Here is a 20,697-nt window from a genome sequence, read left to right as displayed (position 1 = left end):
TATGCCACATCAATGTGGAACGCCCTACCCAAAGCTGTAAAGGAATGTGGATCACTACCCACTTTCAAAACCTCTCTCAAGGGACACCTACGGGAGACTGCAATTCAACACTGGCCCCTGTAAATATCCTAACCCAACCCCCTCCAATGTACAGTCATTTACCTAGTATGGTTTTGTCAATAGTCCAATGTACAATTTTGTTTGTTTGTACAGTGTCTCCCCCCCCCCCCCCCCCTCAATGTACAGTTTTGCTTGTATATACAGTGTGCCCCCCCCCCCCCCCAACCACCTCCAATGTAGATTACCCAGTATGGTTGTCAATATCCCAGTGTACCCAACCCCCCCCACCCAACCTCCTCCAATGTACAGTTTCTACGTCAAATGTATATACTCCCTTTTCCTGACTCCTTCTGTATCACAAACAGTACTGTATTTGCAAATCTGGTATGTCATAAATGTATAGATGTAGCAGTACTGACTATCTGTATGTCATGTATGTCATATATGTCCTGATGAATTGAAAATGGGGGACCCTGATGTAAACAAGACGAAAGTCTTTCTCTGGTCTGCATCCCCTTAACAATTGTGTGTATTGAGCTGTACTGTATTGTACCCATTCTGCAATCTGTTAATAAAGTTTTCAATCAATCAATCAATCAAGCTTAATAGAAATACGTCCAACTCGACGGTATAGTGCCAAACTATGACAATTCAACTATTAATCCACACGATATCTCAATGCCTATTCTGAGGCCAAGTAGGCCTTACTGCACCACACGTGCGTCGTGGGTGAGGCTTCGCGTCTGTTACTCGGTTGGAGGGTAAAGAACTAATGGACTAAAAGAAAGTTCTACTTTACTTGCGCCATATATATATGCGCTGTGAACAAATAGTACCATTCGTATTTCGCCAGACGTATTCCTACGCCGAACCGGGCTTGCCTCGGCATGTTAGGCGGCACGATTGAACTTGAACCTAGGGGTATGGCTGCTGGCGCCAGGTTCTCGTCCAATGGTAGAATGAAACTATTATGGGCTGTTTAGTAGACTAAAGGGATATTCAGTGCATATTGTACAAGGAATATACAGGGGATATCAAACGATATACAAATACTATTTAAATATATATAAATAAATATATATATTCGGTTTAATCTGATCCTTCACAACAATGTGTATTAAAAAATAAAAAGTGATAGTGAATTCAATTTACACATCACTCCAATTTACAATCTTTAGATTCTGAGATTTCCAAAGACCACTCCTCTCAAAACCTAAACCACTTATAAGGTTATTCACATCAAGGATTCTCTTTGGAGAAGGGGCACTTCTCCAAAAAACACAATGCTAATTTATTTTGCACATAATTGCACATGCATCCGAAACCTCTGAACAGTTTTGCACACATTCATTTAGTTTGACAGTTATTGAGAGTAAATTAGTTTGAAGACGGCCACTTGTGATGTCATCAGAGACATTGAACCCTTGTGTTGTGTTAATGGACCTATCTCAAACCCTGCCCTCTTTTCTTGATCCTCCAATCACAGCTGTCGCTTACCTCGGACTTCCTCGTACAAACAAAGTTTGTCCGAGGTAAGCGACAGCTGTGATTGGAGGATCAAGAAAAGGGGCAGGGTATTATGTAGATGAAAAAATACCAACACCTTGTCTTATAGGGACCGCTACCTTATCATATAATTGAGCTGTAATTAACACAACGCAAGGATTCAATGTCCCCGATGACATCGCTGGTGGGCATATTCAAACTAATTTACTCTCAATAACTGTCAAACTAAACAAATGTGTGCAAAATAGTTTTTGGATGTGTGTGAGATCATGTGCAAAATAAATCGGCATTGTTCTTTTGGTGAAGTGCCCCTTCAAGCCATACATAAAATAACATGCAGTAATGCTTAGGTACATTTTGCCTCCCATCAAGCACCCCCCCCCCACACTTAACCTCTACAGTTGTCATTGTTATCGTGTAGGATACTGGACATTACGAGGTACTGTGCATTTTATTGATCACTGTTGCTTCTTTAAGCAGTTTCTATGCCAATGTATAGCCCCTGTGTGGTGCTGGAACCTATTCCAGTGGCACTGCAGGGTTGTTTGCCCGTCCGGTCTGGTGTTCTTTAGGATATATTCATGGGATCCATTACCTTGCTATTAAATTACTCCTTTTTATTGTTGTCGAGTAAGCCCGTTTTGTGAACTATAGCCGGTCTAGATTTCACGCAATATTAACGTCTGTGGCTGGCTGCTGAGGATGGCATGCCCATATCGCCTGGTGATGTTGGACCTGCTTTTGCCGCCGCTAAGCTTTTCACGGTTTGAAACATCCGGTGGGGATTATTTTTGCATCCGCGCCAGATATGCTGTTCTCAGCAGCCACAGAAGTGAATACTATTGTGTGAAAACTAGACCATTACATAAAAAAAACGGCTTACCCGACAACAACAATAATAATAATAATAATAATAATAATAATAATAATAATAATAATAATAATAATAATAATAATAATAATAATAATAATAATAACTTTAGTTCAAAGTGCTTTACATCAGTAAGAAAGACATAAAATCAGTGTAAAACAAGCAGCAAGAGCAAAGCATAAAGTGGGATAAGATAATGCAGATATATTAATCAAATCATATCAGAACCTCACATTCCAATAGGCTTCTGTAATCTGTTACAAAACATGATAAAGGTCAGAGTATGCACCCAGCGGATAGTGGGGCGTAGAGATAAAAGTAAAAATAAGTAAAATAATAGCAAGGGTAAAATGAGCAGACATATAAAATCAGTTTTTCATATTAGGATCTAACGTCCCAACAGGCCACCTTGTTTATGGTTTTATTCAGTTTTAGTAGAAGGTGTAATTCTGCCGGTCACTCCTAGTGCCTAGCAGAAAGAACTGAATGTTCACACAATGACATTTATAGCTGAAGGTTTGTTTACTTCCACTTGGGGTTGCATACATGAACTGACAGGCACCGTATCTGACGTCATTATCATTACTTCAGGATACCACAGAAGGTAGTAGTCATTTAATAGCCAGGTGATCGACCACGGTTGTACCGTGAAGAACACCAGACCGGGACGACCCAGACTGAGGAGGCCGGGTGAGCAGACAACCCTGCAGTGGTGCCGGAATAAGTAAATAAACGAAGACGAAGCATTCAAATCTTGATTTTGGCAGTGATCGGCATTTAGGTCAGCAGCCCCAGACTGGGTTGCAATAACCTCTCTATGGTTCTGGTGGTCTGTATGTGTGTTACCAAATATTGTATTTGGGACCACTTCCTTTTAAAAGAACGAGTCTAAACGAGTGCCGTACATGAACAGTATCGCTGGCTGTAGTGTTGTAGTCGAGTCACTAAATCTCAAGTTCGAGTCAAGTCCCCAGTGTCCAAGTCTGAGTCGAGTCCCCGTTACCCTAGTTCGAGTCCAAGTCATCAAGGTTGAGTCCACTCCACTCTGGCAGTCAAAGAGCTGACATACAAAAAAATAAATAAAAAATCTACATTAAACATAAACGACACAGCGGTCACCATTTCAAAGGGAGTTTATTTACTTTGTGACACAATAGCCAAACAAATGCACTAGCCATCAATATCTTATAGCTAAATTATTAGGGCCTATTACAAAAAAATAAATGTATAAATAACTATATCAATTAACAAGTCAGAGTCCTCGCCTGCACCTTCCCACTCGAGTACTACAACACTGTCTGGCTGACCTGTGTCGTGGGGGAGGGAGAGACGGATTCTACCACACCGGTCTTCCTAAGTCCTACATGAACGTGTTCTTAACTTGTCCACAAAAGAGCTCATCTGGCCTCCTGTACGAGTTACGTCGGCTCTCTCTCTTCCCCCCCAGCAGGTTACAGTAGGACTTCTTTAACTGGCCATGTTTCCTCTCCGCAGATGGCTGCTTCCGTTTATTGGACACATGGGAATCTGCACCTCCACTGGTGTCATCCGGGATTTTGCTGGGCCGTATTTTGTCTCGGTGAGTAGATGAAGTCTAGAAGAAGAAGAAGTCTTTATTTGTAGCACACATTGCTACATTGTCATTAGGGATGCTCGATATTGGCTTTTTTACCGATACCGATATACCGATATTGTCCAACTCTTAATTTCCGATACCGATATATGCAGGGTTTCCCCCCCAAAAAACGGAATAATTTCAGGTAATTAACATTACATATCTCTTGTTGTGGAATTAACACAACATTATGCATACTTTTGACAATAAATAAAATCAGAATTTGTTCTTACTTGCTTGCCTGGGTAAATAAAGGTTCTAGAAATGTAAAAAAAAAAAAAAAAAATTAAAACCGATACAGATATTTTCCGATATCACATTTTAATGCCGATATCGGCCGATAATATCGGTAGGCCGATAATATCGGACATCCCTAATTGTCATGCAGATGGGCGACACACATAGGAACACACACACACACACAACGGTGTTAGCGATCTGTTCTGCATGTTTTTCCATTGGGTTCATCTCTTTCTGGAGGGGAAACCCTTGTGAGCACGGGGGGGGAGAACATGTAAACTCCACACAGAAAGGTGAGATACCCCACCTGAGTACCTGGCAACCTGGTCCTCGAGCGGGATTCGAACCCAGGACCTTCTTGCTGTGTTAACCACTGCACCACCGTGCCGTGCCAAGTAATAACTTCAGTATTCTAAATGCGGTTGGTTTAAGTAGCTGAGAACGCCCCTCCAAACAACAGCGAAACCACACTGCTGTCGCAATTGCGGGTGCCTCTCTACCCTCTGGGTTCGGACCAACACACAGTACTCTCAGAGACTTGACTTGAAAGTAAACCACTTGGTCTTGTTTATTGCACTCGGACACATACAGTTGCGTATACTGGTTACCCGACGGCATCCACTGGTCAAACTTGAACTGAATCAAATCAAATGTATTTGTAAAGATCAAAGTCACAAGGTAATGCCCCCATGGGCTGAACAAGTCGAGAAGAAACATCACAATAAATCAAGAACAGAAAAACACCATAAAATCCTAATATGCGACACTCCCAGACATTCCCCCAATGAAGATAAGGAAAAACAGGCGATGAAACCTCAGATGGGCTGTTCAAAGGGGGATCCCCCAACTTGGATGTCTGTGATAATAATATTAGTGTTGCTATGGATAATCGATGGGTGGAGAATAAAAAACAGGCGAATAGTTGGTATGTATGTAATAAAACGAACGCATATATGTACATGCAATAGCAACTAAGGTACACTTAAATTTAAGTTTACATTTTAAATGTACTTGCACTTGGATTGGTCCCCGGTGCGTGGCCCCACGCCGCAGCCCTTATCTGCTCCCGGCTGCCCTTGGGCGGAAGGACGACGGGATGGGTCAAGCGCAGAGACTCAATTTCATCGGTGGCCCAAAAATTGCATATGTGTGTCACTGCATGATAAATAAAGACTTCTTCAAAAAGTCCAGTTTATTTATTATTATATATGATATAGGAGAGACGGTATTAATTATCCAGACAAGCTGCACCTGTGCCAATTAACACTCTCCTCCCGCCGCTTTTTGACTCCCGGCTTTCCCTCTGCAGCCGACACCAAAACCACACCTCTCCCTCCTCTCATTCACACCAAAACCACACCTCTCCCTCCTCTCATTCACACCAAAACCACACCTCTCCCTCCTCTCATTCACACCAAACAAACACACCCAGTCCGCCTGTGTGACGTGGTCTCAGTCCGCTTCTGAACCCGGGAGCGGTTTTGTTTTTGAAGTGTGAACGCATTGGGGCCTACTGGAGCCGATTGGTCTGTTTTTTTTGTTTTTGTTTTGGTGAGAACCTATGAACCTCGTGCCCTAGCTTCATTTGATAGGTGTGTAGCAACAGAAAGTAAAACAGCCCGAGGGGGAGCCAATGAAACACGAGACGAGGACTTGTAGTTTGAACTGCTGTGACACGGGTCACTGCCCCACACTCCAGGGATGCGTTTCCTCTTGAGCCTCAGTCAGTAAGCACCTCTCTATGTGGTCCTGTGGTCCTGTGCTGTAATAGGCAGAGCAAGTTCAAGTTTTGTTTTATTCGTCACATATAGTGCTTGGTTCTGTATGACCCTCCGGAAATTATGCTTCATACAGTAAAAAGTAAAAGAATAAAGGCCAAACACTATACAAAACAAAAAATTTACAAAATGCTAAATGAGGTACAGAGGTAGTGCAAATCTTTAGTAATAAATCGATCAAATATGGTGTACTAGTGTTAAGTGGCTGAAGTGAATATTAAAGGTGAGTGTGTTTTAGCATATGGCACGAAAGCTTTATTTATACTCCGAACGGGGGGAAATGCCGTTGGAGGCGACACCGGTGCTGGCATAGCCAAAGGAGCCGACCGGCGGAGCCTGCCGTACGCGCACCTCTCCCAAGATGTCACCGTGTGTTGGGTGACGCAGCGCCGCCCCCTTTTGCCTTGAGCTGTGCATTTCCGCCTTTACCTAAAAGTAATCTGAATCTGAATCTTACCTGACATGTGAGGACAGCATTGCTCTTGTGTGGAGGAGAGATGGCCGGATATCTGCGGGGTATTAAAAAGTATGAAATTCATAATTCTCAATTTAAGGCCTTTAAAAGCTATTAAGAAGGCTTAAATTTAAATTGCACAGCCAGGCAGTCCAGGCTGTCGGAAGATTGAATTATATGAAATGTTTTTGTATTCGAGTCATTGTTTTGTCGTTGTGCAGCCGCTTGTTCAGTGTCGCTACGTGTTTGTTTATCATTAAAAAAAAAATACCAATACTTGTCTTATAGGGACTGCTATTGAGAGTGTATATGAGCTGGTAAATGAATATGGTCACCAGTGATGTCACAGGGGACATTGATTCCTTGTGTTGTGTTAATTACAGCTCAGTGAAATGATGAGATGGCAGTGCCTATAAGACGAGGTATTGCTATTTCTTCATCTACATCATTTCATGGAGCTGTAATTAAAACAACACAAGGATATACAACGTCCCCGATGACATCACTGGTGGCCATATTCAAACTCAATTACTTTGGAGTTTTGGGACGTGTGCGAGGTTATGTGCAAAATATATCTGCATCTTTTATTTTGGTGAAGTGCCCCTTTAAGGCCAAAACGGACTTTCACACACTTCCCGCGAGGGCATTGAGTATTCATAGCTCCTAATTAGGGGTGTAACGATGCAACCTCACAACGATTCAATTCGATTACGATTCTTCAGGCAACGATTCAATGCATCATGAAATCTCTTCATTTGACCACGACTCGATTAATTTTCTATCAGTTAATTCCCCCAAAAAAAATGTAATACACAAATGTGGCTGGGGGAACTGATTCACTCAGCATGAATGGACTATAGGTCAATAAAAACAACACACAAAAAAAGAAAAAAATATATATATATATTTAATTTTGATTATCTAATCAATTCTAACATTTTCAAATTGATGCAGTTGAATCGTCACATTAGGATCGATGCATTTCGATGCATCGTTACACACACCCCTACTCCTAATCTCTCCTCCACACAAGAGCAATGCTGTCCTTCCATAGGAAACCTGCCCCTTTAACACGGCCAGGCTTAGGGGATGGATTCCCATGGATTCCCATGTATTCCCATGGTATTGTCAGGGTAAAAGTGTCCACCAAATGGCATGTCTTATTGTTATTATGTCACGTGTGGTGACTTACTGTATATTTTCATGCACATTGTGAAGATGTTTTGAAAAAGCATTGTGAGATGATACAGTATAATATTAGTCCAGCCCTAATTGCAGTGCACATCACCAATAGGGCAGGGAATGTGAATGTGCTGCTTTATTATGAGTGTGACTATGATCTTTCTTTTAAATGTATTTATTTATTTACTTGCAGGAAGACAACATGGCCTTTGGAAGACCAACAAAGTAAGTAGATGAGAAGCGTCTGGGTAGAGTCCCTCCCCCTCCCCCTCCCCTCCACTAACCACCATGCGTTGTAAAAAAATATCTGTGGTTGTCAATGGAGACAAATGCGTTTTCGATCCTGTTTGTGTTGTGCCATGAATTACACATATGACGTTTGTCAATGAGACAAAAATAAAAACACATTTGTTCGTGGATTTTGACAAGGGAATGTCAATTTTACAGTCTTAGAAAAATGCATATCCGCAGATACCCGGGTTGTGGACTCGAGTCACATGACTTGGACTCAAAAATCAGTCATCAATTTGATGGATTCAGACTCGACTTTGAGCCAAATTACTTGATGCTCTCCCTCTAGGCCCAAACCATAAAAAACATGTCTGCTTAAAAAAAAAGTGTAAAGCGAATCAACTCTTTAATTTTCCCACCCGTTCCATCGTTCCCTCTGTAATCGGCGCCTGCCAGACGTAGGCAGAGGAGAACTAGAGTGAGCTCTGTTGTGGCGTCGTTCACGTCTCTGTCCCCTTCTTTTCCTGACCTCTTTTAAGTGAGCCCTCTGTAGTATTACGATAAGGCTCTCGGTGGCTCCTCGAGCAAGGGGGGCGAGTGGTCGAGGGAAGGGAATAGGAATTGAAAATGGAACACAGCTCAGACGCCGCAGTCTAGTCGGTGCTAGAGCCGAGGACGTCACAACAGGGAGAGAATGAGTTCCACTGCACTGCACCCACGTTTTGCTGGGCAGACTGGGCTGTAAAAGGTTTTGGTGACGTCTGGTTGAATCCCGTCTTCACACTACTGACCTATACACTTCATGGATTGTGTTACAGTTACAGTGGGTGACAATATTGTCACGAGGAAAGAAGATATTACCTACCTGGGTTCCATCCTAGAGGCAAATCTTTCCTGTGACAAAATGGCATCCAATGTAATAAAAAAAAGTCAACCAACAAACTCGATTCTTGTACCGGATCTCCTCACTGGTAAACAAGAATACCCTGAAGACTCTGGCAGGAGCACTCATTCAAGGGTACTACGACTATGCTTGCACCTCATGGTACCAAAGCACCTCAAAGGCGCTAAAAACAAAATTACAAACATCTCAAAACAAACTGGTCAGACTACTGCTTGACCTTACTCCTAGAACCCACCTCACCCCTGCCCACTTTGACAACTTAGGATGGCTTAGAGTAGACGACAGAGTACAGCAACTTGCAATGGGCCTGGTCTACAAGATACACTACACGACCAAGGTACCCATGTACATGTCAAAATACTTCCCAAAGGTCAGTGAATACCACGATCACAACACCAGAGGGAGCTCCACAAATCATGTTAAACCCAGATTCGGCTCAAACAAGGGACTAAACACGTTTCGCAATTATGCCACATCAATGTGGAACGCCCTACCCAAAGCTGTAAAGGAATGTGAATCACTACCCACTTTCAAAAAACACCTACGGGAGACTGCAATTCGAAACTGGCCCCTGTAAATGTCCTAACACAACCCCCTCCAATGTACAGTAAATTACCAAGTATGGTCTTGTCAATATTCCAATGTACAGTTTTGTTTGTACAGTTGTACAGTGTACAGTGTCCCCCACCCACCCCTCCTACCCAACCCCCCCCCCCCCCACTCCTACCCCCCCCCCCCCCCCACCTCCAATGTACAGTCTCCCCCCCCCCCACCTACCCAATCCAATGTACAGTTTCTACGGCAAATGTATATACTTTTTTTTCTGGGCTCTCTTTGTATCACAAACAGTACTGTATTTACAAATATGGTATGTCATAAATATATAGATGTAGCAGTACTGTCTATCTGTATGTCATGTATGTCATATATGTTACGATGAATTGAAAATGGGGGACCCTGATGTAAACAAGACGAAAGTCTTTCTCTGGTCTGCATCCCCTTAACAATTGTATGTATTGAGCTGTACTGTACTGTACCCATTCTGCAATCTGTTAATAAAGTTTTCAATCAATTCAATCACACTGAAAGGTCGTCGTTGGGAACCGGTATAGAATGAATCGTGACAACAGTTTCCACAGACGCACGTTCACCTTTCACCTGATAAACAAACAAAAGACTAACCTTCTTACTGTCCTATACTACCACGCACTCCTCCTATACTAATATGTCTTATGTCTATGCACTCAATACTGCAGCGCCCAAGTTTCAGCACTGTTTCAGCTGAGTAACAATGATCAAAGAGTTGTACCCTTCCTGCTGACTTGTCGTACAGAACTTGTAAGTCGCTTTGGATAAAAGCGTCAGCTAAATAACAATGTAAATGATAAACTTTGCGCTGCAGAGAAAAGTCTGCGGGAATCAATAGATCTTCTCCTGCTACAATGTAGGCTACAGTATATCTTCTGTGATAAAAATAAAAAACCGATTAACATCAGTCCTTTTGTTAAGAACAAAATCATTCTATTGATGCTTCCTTAATCCTGGGCTTTCAAGAGTTCCCAGACTGCAGTCTGTGGCTTCCCTGTTGACTGATTCTTGCCTTCATTTCTGTCTTGTGATATTTATTTATTCTAGAGACGATACACAAGAGACGCCGTCTTCACTTACGTTCAACTTAATCATTAAATACTATGTTCTCGTTCATCCTACGTTCATCAGGCATCTGTGTAGTAGTGAACAGTGGTGGAAAGTAACTTAAGTATTTTTACTCAAGTACTGTAACACTTTAGTGCTACTTGTACTTTACGTGAGTATTTTCATTTTAGGGAATCTTATACTTTTACTCCACTACATTTCAAAGGACATGTTGTACTTTTTACTCCACTACATTTATCTGAACCCATCAGTCACTAGTTACTTTGAAGAAAAATATTTCGCTTAGAAAACATGGCAAAGATGTATGAAGATTACATACTTTCACATTTGAAGCCTGTCGACTTCCAAGAGGACGTAATCGGGGCAGCATAACTGGACCACATACCCCTTTAACATGACCTTTACAGGTCAATGGATCAAGGTTTGAACACTCCCAAGCACTAGAATACACAAACGTCATGTAGAATGCATACTTTTACTTTAGATACTTAAGTACATATTACATAAATATTTAATAAATATTTCTCTACTTTTACTTAAGTAGAATTTGAATGGAGGACTTTTACTTTTACAAGAGTACTCATTTATCTGGGTATTTCTACTTGTACTTAAGTAAAGGAACTGTGTACTTCATGCACCACTGCAGTGAAGACAATGTGCAGGACCTTTTGACGTGATGCCTGTTTCTCTCTGACACACCATTACACACCATTAGATTGATGTAGAATGATTAGGTCTGTGACGATATTTGTCATAGCCTCGCTATTAGAGAAAGTAATTAATCATGGTACATTTAATTGAGAGTAATGAGTAATATCGGGGTAACAACTCTGGTCGTTGTTTTTTGTATGGAACGTGTGAGAAATTAAATTGCCGCACAAGTGCTGCAAGTGCAGCTGCCAGTTCAGTATGGTCGTGAAATTGCTATTAAATTTAGGTCTTAAGCGGTATTAAAAAGGTCATAACGTGCACCGGGACGTATACATGCTCACAAGCCCTTGCGCGCAAGTCACGGCACTTTGCGAGCGTCTAGCGGCTCGGGGCTGCATTTCCGACCAAATCCGTGCCTCGGTTCTCGAGTTACATGACGATATGTCAGGCGAGCGTCTTTTTACACGCTGCGCATCAGATGACCACCCCGGACTCCAGACGCTCCAGAACTGCCAATCATCCGCTGATGGCGAAGGTGATTGGTCAGCGTTGTAGCCAACGAGTGTACCTTTCCAACGATACCCCACGTGGGGGGTGCGAATAAGGGGACTAGGTGAAAGTTGACGAGCGAAAACCAGAAGCGATTCAGACTTCAGAACACACGGCGGTGGATGAGGAAATGGATTTTGGAACGCTTTTTTTTTGTCGTCTGTTTTACTCTGACGTCTCTCAAAGACCCATTTCTGAACGGAGTTTTATAAAACTTGGACCTGTACTACATAAGACTTCAGGCTATGGAAGATTGCAACCACTACAGAAAAATGTTGAGTACTCAAGTTCAACTCCAGACCTCTGTTACTCTATTTCATTAGCACTAAAAGTGATTTTCCTTTTTTGCATTAGTAACTTCAGAATGTTATCTTTCAAAAGAGACCAGGCTCATGCATGTGCTATAAGTATAAAGCTAAGCTTAGCAAAAAAAAGTATGCAGTCCTCGTGTCCAAGTAAAAAAAACAAAATTGCCACTTTTCTGGGTGCCTGTTAAAAAGTCTTAAATTTTACTTGTTGAAACCTGCAGATACCCTGAATATGAACATTACACTTTGAAAGTTTTCCTGGCACTCACTGCTATTGACTATTCTATTGGTTTGATTTTTTTTTAAATGGCATTCAATTTGGCAAAGAACCCATAAGGACGACTCGTTTAGGACTCGAAACCCAAAGACGTGTGACTTACTCGAGACTTGCCTGCCTTGACTTGGGACTTGACTTGGGCGCTTCTCGCCTGTCTCGACTAGGGACTCAACTCTGGACTTTTAGTGTCAGGACTCGAGACTCGCTCGTGACTTGCAAAAACTATGACTTGGCCCCACCTCTGACGGATGGAATAGAATAGAAGTACTTTATTGATCCCGAGGGAAATTCAGCACCACAGATCGCTCACAATGAACATTCAGTTAGTCAAAAATCTAAAATAAGAATAAGTCAAATGTAAATGTCCAGGAAGATATACCTATATAGTCAAATGTACAGGAAGATATACTGCTATACCGGTTATCGTGAAACTTAATACAGAAAATCGGTATCGAGAGCCAATGGGAAAACGTTCCGTGGCACTCTCGCCTATACCTATTAAAGTACACATGATCTCTGCGGACGCCAAAGAGAAAGTGTTGAGTGTCCAGGCTTTGTGCTGATCTGCAGATACTGGATGCTGGATGTCAGCAAGGTCTACGCTGGTGGCTCTGACGCCTGGGACACAGCTGTGCACGATGCCTCCGAGGAGTACAAGCAGAGGATGGTAAATTCATTCACACGCAGTCCCTTCTTCTTTTTCACAGTGCAGAGGTACAGAGTAATTAAATGTTTCTTGGGAGGGGGGGGGGGGGTTTCAACATGGTAGAAGTAGACAGCTTTATTGCCATTGCACAATACAGTACAACGAAATTAGTTTGTGCAGCGCCTAAAAGAACGATGCCTACATACACACACACACTACCACACAACACATCCATGATGTACCCATATAGACACACTACCATACATACATTAGTTGTACCCATACTCTCTATCACACCACACATTCATGTAGTACCCACACACACCCTCTGCTACACATGCACTTATTCACAAGAACATTAAAAAGGTTTAAAAAAAAAAATTATAATGATAAAGCATTGCAAAACATCGCAGTAGAAAAGAAATATTGCACATCGGCGGAAAATATTGCACCTTAGAGAATACCATTATTGCACATGTCCCAATATCTTATACAGTAGTACAGTACAGTATGTTATAGTGAGGTAGATGTGGTGGCAATAGGGGGGGGGGGGGGTGATTGTTCAGTTCAGTAATGGCTGTTCTGCAGCCCGGAGGAAAGTTGTACTTCTCTGGTCGGTGGGGGGAGCACGAGAATCTAGGGTCCATATATTCACATCTGGAAGTGGGAATACTGATCTAGACTCGGCTTCCTTTTAGACTGAATAAGGTCACGATGACAAGTGTTTTATCATCACTGACCCCGGATCAGCGCTCCTACTCTGGGGAAAGCGTTTGTGAATATATGGGCCCAGGTCCAGGAGGTACAACTTGCGAGTTGCATAACAAAATCCTTTTATTTGTGCAACTTTTTGCGTTGTGGTTGTTTTATATTGTACTTTTTTTTTTTTTTTTTTTTTATGGTTCTTTCTCTCACTACCTTCCAAGCACAACCTCTGCTGTGACAACTGTCACTCACACGTGGCCATGGCGCTGAACCTGATGCGGTACGAGAACAGCACCTCGTGGAACATGGTCAACCTCTGCCTGCTCGTCCTCATCCACGGCAAGCACGTCAGGTAAGGAGCGGTTCACTCGGCGTCGCTGCACGTTTTCATCACCTGTGTGTTCCAGGTGGCCGCGAGAAGCGCCGGTGGACGCAGGCTTTTTGTCGGGACCTGTTCTCTCCGGGGATCCCAGGGGCAGAGGGGGCCCGTGATTTCACAGACTGCACTTTGAGCATATTGTGTCCCGGGGCACGTCTGAGAAAGAGAGGGAGTCTATTTTTAGGGGATATGAATCTGGCCGGCATCTGCCGAGGTAGTCTTTTATTATTGAAGGGGTTAGACCGGGCATCCCCATAGCCTTCCAGTGAGGGGAGGGGGGAGTGGGTCCTGTAGACGCTCTCAAAGTGGCCACAATAACGACCCCAGTTTATTTCCCTGTCGCGATGTTCGCTAATGCAACGGTCGACCCCGGGAGATACATTTGGGTCCATACAACTGTTCCCTAGCAACAGAATTCCAGCGAAGCCGTCTATAGATGGATGGCAAAGGGGGGATATTGTGACATATCGGCTGCGGTTGCCGTGGTTACGGCGGAGTGTGCGGCGCGGGGGTAACTGATGACGTGCGTCTCGAGAGTATGCTGTCGGGACGATGAGGGAAATTACATAAGAATTTGATTATCACTCCGCGGCGATGGTGGTCATTTGGATTTCTGTTTTCTCTCAAGGTCCATCTCTCTCTCTCTCTCTCTCTCAACCCCATTGTTCTTTGCTCTCTTTGTTTTTCTTCATCCTCCTCCTCTTCTCTGTGTGTCCAGCTGTGCAGGGTTCCTGAAGACCTGGCTGCCCTTCCTCCTGCTGACAGGGGTCATCCTTACAGTCGCCCTGATCTTTAACCTCCGGTGACGGGGAGGGAGGAGGACAGCGAGGCACCCCCTGCTGCTCGGACGTGTGTGTGTCTCTCTGTGTGTGTGTGTGGGGGGTGGGGGGGGGGTTGACCTTCTGAGCAACAAGGGAGTACTGCTTGTTGAGGTGGAGATGAGGACAGCTCACCCCCACCACCCCCCCACACACACACACACACTAACACCCAAGATCCAACCCAGATGAAGAATGCGAAAGTGAGACGGCTGACATCTTCTTCCTCCACACAGACGAGCGCTTGTCTCCGAGGGGTAGCGACCTCTTAAACTCGACGTCACCCGCAGCGGTGAAGTCGGAACACTCACAGAAGCCTGCTTCTTTTCCTTCCGTTGTTTTAACTCTAGTGGGTTTTTTTTTCGAGCGAGTTTCCTGGCGCTGGCGTCGGTTCCCGCGGCTACCATCTCGGGCTTATATACTCTTGGGGGGGGGGGCGTGTCAGAATAATACAGGATGTGGCGGCCGTCTATACTAAACACATACAGGTGTGTTTTCAAAGACTGATACGACCTGGCGGGCTGTTGTGTTGCCGTTTAACGTGTTGTTTTTCAACACGCGCGTTAACGCACCTCGGTACGGAGGGCGACGCATTCCGTGTTGTTGTTTCACCGCGTGTTTCGTCGGAGTGAAGGGTTAACGGAAGCCTCGCAGGAAGGAGGGGGTTCTGAGACGCTTCTTCTTCACTCGGCGAGTAGTAAGTGAAGTCGGGTTGAGCTCCAGGAACACGGTCGTCAAGTGATGAATGCAGGGTTCGCACAAGGTCCTTGAAGTGCTTAAAGTGCTTGATTTTTTTTACCAAAAAAAGTCAAGGCCTGGAATTCCTTGAAAACAGCCAATTATTTTTAACAAGGTGCTTATTAAAAAGTCCTTGAAATTCAAATCAACCATTCGCAATGAAAGTTTTGTTCATCCACGATAAAAGAAATTCTGAATCAAGAAATATAATTGTTTTTATTTAAAGTGTAACTAATTGTCGGAAATTGGTTTTAAGCCATACATATTGGATCAGTTTTTTTTTTTATATATAAAAAACAGCTTTTAAAAATTGGATTATTTTTTTAAAAAAAAGGGGGGGGGGGAGTGCTTGGAAAAGTACTTGAAAGTCATTGAATTTCATTTTGCAATGTCTGTGGGAACCCTGCAGTCGTCAAGTGACGTATACTGTATCCCCGAGTCCTTTGGGAGGGGAAACGTCCACGCCTTTCTTTCAGATTTCTGAGTCAACTATACTTTCCACTGAGTCGTCGGGGTCACGGTCCCTCGACTCAGTGCTTCCTATATGATGCCATTTTGTTAAATACTGTGGAACAGAAACATGATAATTCACTTACATGCCTTTCCAGGAAGTTATTGCATTTCATGCTCGATTTCACACGGCTCTTATGCTGCGACTTAACCCCTAACACACCGGAGTAGTTTGATTTGATAGGGCTCTTATGCTGCGACTTAACCCCTAACACACCGGAGTAGTTTGATTTGATAGGGCTCTTATGCTGCGACTTAACCCCTAACACACCGGAGTAGTTTGATTTGATAGGGCTCTTATGCTGCGACTTAACCCCTAACACACCGGAGTAGTTTGATTTGATAGCGCTCTTCTGCTGCGACTTAACCCCTAACACACCGGAGTAGTTTGATTTGATAGGGCTCTTAGCTGCGACTTATATAGAACCCCCACCGGAGTAGTTTGATTTGATAGGGCTCTTATGCTGCGACTTAACCCCTAACACACCGGAGTAGTTTGATTTGATAGGGCTCTTCTGCTGCGACTTAACCCCTAACACACCGGAGTAGTTTGATTTGATAGGGCTCTTCTGCTGCGACTTAACCCCTAACACACCGGAGTAATTTGATTTGATAGGGCTCTTCTGCTGCGACTTAACCCCTAACACACCGGAGTAGTTTGTAATTCAGTGCGTTCTCTCGTGTTTAGAATATATCTATCGGGGATATCCGAAAGTCTTCTAACTCGTTCGTGTTTTAATTTTTTTTCTAAACCTGTCGGCACGGTGTGTTTTCCAGACGTCTTACGGTACTTTCCTTAACAAGTTTACAGGTTATTTCTTTTGATATCTCGTTCACGATGCAACGACCACAGTAACCTTAATGAGCTCGGGCTGCGGCGTGCGGAGCAGCTCATCCACCGAGACCCCCGAGGGAATTCCTTTGTGTTCTGGTATTGTTATTGTTGTTGTTGTTGTGCCAAATGTCGGAGAGATGGGAGGCCGACTTCAAACGGCGCTCCGCAAGATTACAATGTGGGGATTTCTTTTTCTTCTTTTTCTTCTTTTTTTTTTTAAACACAAATTGATTTTGAGTTTGAAATGAAAAGTGGCTCGGCGATGAATAGCTCTTTGACCTCCGTCAGAGTTATGAAACCTCCGCTCTGAAGCCTTTTTCTTTTTACCCAGCGAGACCTATTTTCAGTTTTTTCATCATTCCTCCCTTTTGCATTGAAAAAAGATAAGTTTATACACAAGAGTAGGTGCTTAAAAAAAGAGAAAAATAATTACCTCCTTTCTTTCACGGGTCGAGAAGTCGTAGAGGGGTTCCGGCACCGACGGTAATTTATGCCGGAACACTCTATATTGATTTTGAATGTCGTTTTAAACGCCGCTAATCCCAGATGATGGTTGGCACTCGGGGAAAGCCGTTGCCATGGTTTCGGAGGAGGGCGGAATCAAATCCCTTTATTGTTTGCAATCAAACGGGGAGGGTGTGTTGAGCCCCCCTCTCTCTCTCTTTAGCCACAGAGCTGCCAGAAGCAGCAGGTAGCCAGGATCCTCAGGTTTCACCACCAAAGACCCAGAGTTCCCCCTCAGCGTGCGAGGAGCCGCGTCGCTCCCGCTGTGTTCCAGCGCCGCGCATCAGATTAGAAGGTCACGGTGAAATGTCAGCGTTCGCTGTTGTTTCACACGGGGCTCCGTCGTCACCTGCGCTGCCAAACTTTTATTTTTTATTTTCTTCTTAAAGGAACACGCCAACCTTTTTTTGCAAATTAGCCTATCGTCTTCTCCAGAGAGAGACGAGAAGATAGATACTAGTTTCCTCTCTGTGCGTTCAGTAGAAAGCTATCTGGCTCTACGTTAGCCTAGCTTAGCACAATGAATGGAAGCGGACAGTGCCGGTTAGCCTTCGGGGAGAGGTGTTCGTTGGACAACGCCTACTGTAGGCTAACCGGCACTGTCCGCTTCCATTCATTGTGCTAAGCTAGGCTAACGTGCAGCCAGGTGGCTTTCTACTGAACGCACAGAGAGGAAACTGGTATCTATCTTCTTGTCTCTCTCTCTCTGGAGAAGAATTTCCCAAAATGTTGGCGTGTTCCTTTAACAGCAACGGGTGCGACCGCACGGTGCATATAAGCCGCAGATCGGGTGTAAACGTACGTCCTCGTAGTCCGTGGCGAATCGACGAGGTCTTTCTTACTGGTGTGTGTGTTTATTTTAGCTTTTTTTTAAGATCCTTTTTTAAGGGCATTTTCTGCTTTATTTGATCCGACAGTGAGTGACGGGGAGTCGGGGGCTGAGAGGAGGGTGATGACGGGAAACAAAGGGTCTGAGGTTGGATTGGAACCCAGGATGTTGCGATTACATGACATGGGTCCCCAGCATGGTGAGCCACAAGGACGCCCCTATTGGAATCTTTTTGACAGGACGGCTCGGTGGTTTGATGCTGAAGGTTCCCGCCCACATGTCATGTGTTTCAGGGTGGGACTCTTTTTCTTCCTGAAGCGTAGATTCTGTGGCCTCCCATTAATTTAACCTTTTTTCTTTCTTTCTTTTTACCTGAAAATTGTAAATATTTGAGGAAGCTGTTCTAGATCCAAGTAATATTTATACGGATTGAGTTTGATCTCGTTTTAACAATTGTATCCTTTTACAGTCTGCCGTTCTCACACTCGATTGATTGCAAATTTGACCTTTTATCCTTAGAGGAGTTTATACTGTGTTTATTATTATTATTATTCTTTTTTTTTCCTGGCATTCCACTTCTAGAAGCAATGCATATCTCATCACTGTTCTGCAGTAAAGCAGATTTGTGCCTGTGTGTGTGTGTGTGTGTGTGTGTGTGTGTGTGTGTGTGTGTGTGTGTGTGTGTGTGTGTGTGTGTGTGTGTGTGTGTGTGTGTCTGCCTGCCTGTGTGTGCCAGCGGATACACTCTCAAAAAGGATGTGTTGAAAATAACACAAGATGTTTTGTTCCTAACACGTGGCTGTTAAAAGTAAAACACATCGCGACACAAAGTGTACTATCTCAACGCACCCTCTGTCGAGAGTGTAACCGCGTGAGCGTGTGTTTGCATGCCGGCATGTGTGTGTGTGTGTGTGTGTGTGTAGCGTGTGCTCGTCGAGTAGGGATGCGTGCGTCTTTTCAGCGGGAAAGGCAGTTCTACTCGTATACTGTGGCTTCCTGAACGTATAACGACTGCACAGCATCGCAGACGTACTGCCTATAACGAACCATCTCAACCTTTTTATTACTGTGTATTTTTCTCTAAAGAATGTACGTTTTAATGCGATTGCTGGTATGTATGAAACGTGGCAAGTGTATAATGGACTGTATAGGCCCCCCCGCTTGTACAGATGATGTCATGGTGACCAAGTAGCATACATTAGATTAGAACCGTGTCCCCGCCCCCCGCCCACCCCCCACGTTCCCGTCTGATGTCGGTGATTACTGATACAGGTAATATGATGCGGTAAGGTGGTTACTGATACATGGTAACGTGATGCTGTAAGGTGATTACTGCTGCATGGTAACGTGACGCGGGGCAGTCGCTCTCTACAAAGAACTCTGCTCTCCGTTTATTCAGCTGTTCTGTGTTGCCATCCGTGGAACGGTCTCTAGAAAGAATGGTCGTTGTTAATTTACAACCATGGGGGGGGAGTCTTTGAATAGAGGATCGGTCAAGTGAATGTGTCGCCACTATAGGCCAGGGTTCAATTTTGAAAACTCAAATATATATTTATTTTTTATGATGTATATCTGCTACATCTGCTACATCTAAACCTATAGTGTGAAGATGTAGGAGAAGTCCATTATTGCCACAGCCGGTCAGAATTGGGTACAACACATGATGTCGGACCAAACGGAGCAAAACTTGTGTCTGAGTTTGTATCATAGCATCAGTTGTATAAGCTGGTCTTTTCCTGCATATCAGTATAGGCTAGTGGAAGAAATGCGATATTGAAATGCTCCATTTTTCTATTTTTACCAGGCGAAGCCTTTGTATTGTATCAATAATACATTTAAAATTGAATGAGACCCTCTAAAAAAATAATAATAATAATTAAAATGGATAAATAAATTATTCAATCTCAGCTTTCCATTTTTTTTTTTTTTTTTTTTTGGAAGAAATTTGTGAAAATGAGAAATAGTCTCTTAAAAACATCAGCCCGGCGACCCTTGATCACAGCGCGTGTTCAAGAATGCAATATTCCTCAGAACCTTTGAATGGATCCGGCCGCTGCGCCGCCTCGTCGTTACCCAGAGAGCGCGCCTGGAATGTGGAGACCTGCGGTTCCACCAATTCAGCCGGTTGACAAAAGACAGTGGCGGGATGCTATTATGAGAGGGTCACTATCCATATATACTTGTACCAGTCTGCAACACCAAAACCCCCCTTTTGTTTCTATAATCCCTGGAATACCCATTATGCTGCAGATCATTGCCTATAGCCAATAGGACATTTTTTATGAAACCTGCAAGTGACTGTGTGTGTGAACTATGAATGTATGTATGACTTACGGCGATGTGTCTATAATACTAATAAAGATGTTTATTATTGTTTTTAAACATGTGGGCTACTTTTTTCCATGGATTTACATCATCGTCATACAATAGCTGTGTCCATATCTATAAAGG

The 20,697-nt window shown here is 43.5% G+C and overlaps 1 protein-coding gene across 1 annotated transcript; it reads left to right on the top strand.

The window, feature by feature from the left end:
- Positions 1-3,952: 3,952 nt before the first annotated feature.
- tmem222b (transmembrane protein 222b) lies at positions 3,953-15,142 on the top strand. Its single transcript, XM_084312971.1, has 5 exons — positions 3,953-4,016; positions 7,900-7,931; positions 12,853-12,949; positions 13,855-13,985; positions 14,731-15,142. Exons 1-5 carry the CDS (start codon positions 3,957-3,959, stop codon positions 14,816-14,818), a joined length of 408 nt encoding a protein of 135 aa, XP_084169097.1. The 5' UTR covers positions 3,953-3,956; the 3' UTR covers positions 14,819-15,142.
- The last annotated feature ends 5,555 nt before the right edge of the window (positions 15,143-20,697 follow it).

The sequence above is a fragment of the Notolepis coatsorum genome (genome assembly GCF_963971535.1).
Source record: "Notolepis coatsorum genome assembly, chromosome: 4".
Taxonomy (NCBI): Eukaryota; Metazoa; Chordata; class Actinopteri; order Aulopiformes; family Paralepididae; genus Notolepis; species Notolepis coatsorum.
Note: the sequence above shows the minus strand (reverse complement) of the source record. Positions and strands in the feature narration are given on the sequence as shown.

Excerpts from the sequence above, each read along its gene's own strand:
- tmem222b (XM_084312971.1), top strand. The coding sequence starts at position 3,957 with ATGGGAATCTGCACCTCCACTGGTGTCATCCGGGATTTTGCTGGGCCG. Across the intron at positions 4,017-7,899 it reads CTGGGCCGTATTTTGTCTCG|GAAGACAACATGGCCTTTGG; the intron begins GTGAGTAGATGA and ends ATTTACTTGCAG. Across the intron at positions 12,950-13,854 it reads AGGAGTACAAGCAGAGGATG|CACAACCTCTGCTGTGACAA; the intron begins GTAAATTCATTC and ends CTACCTTCCAAG.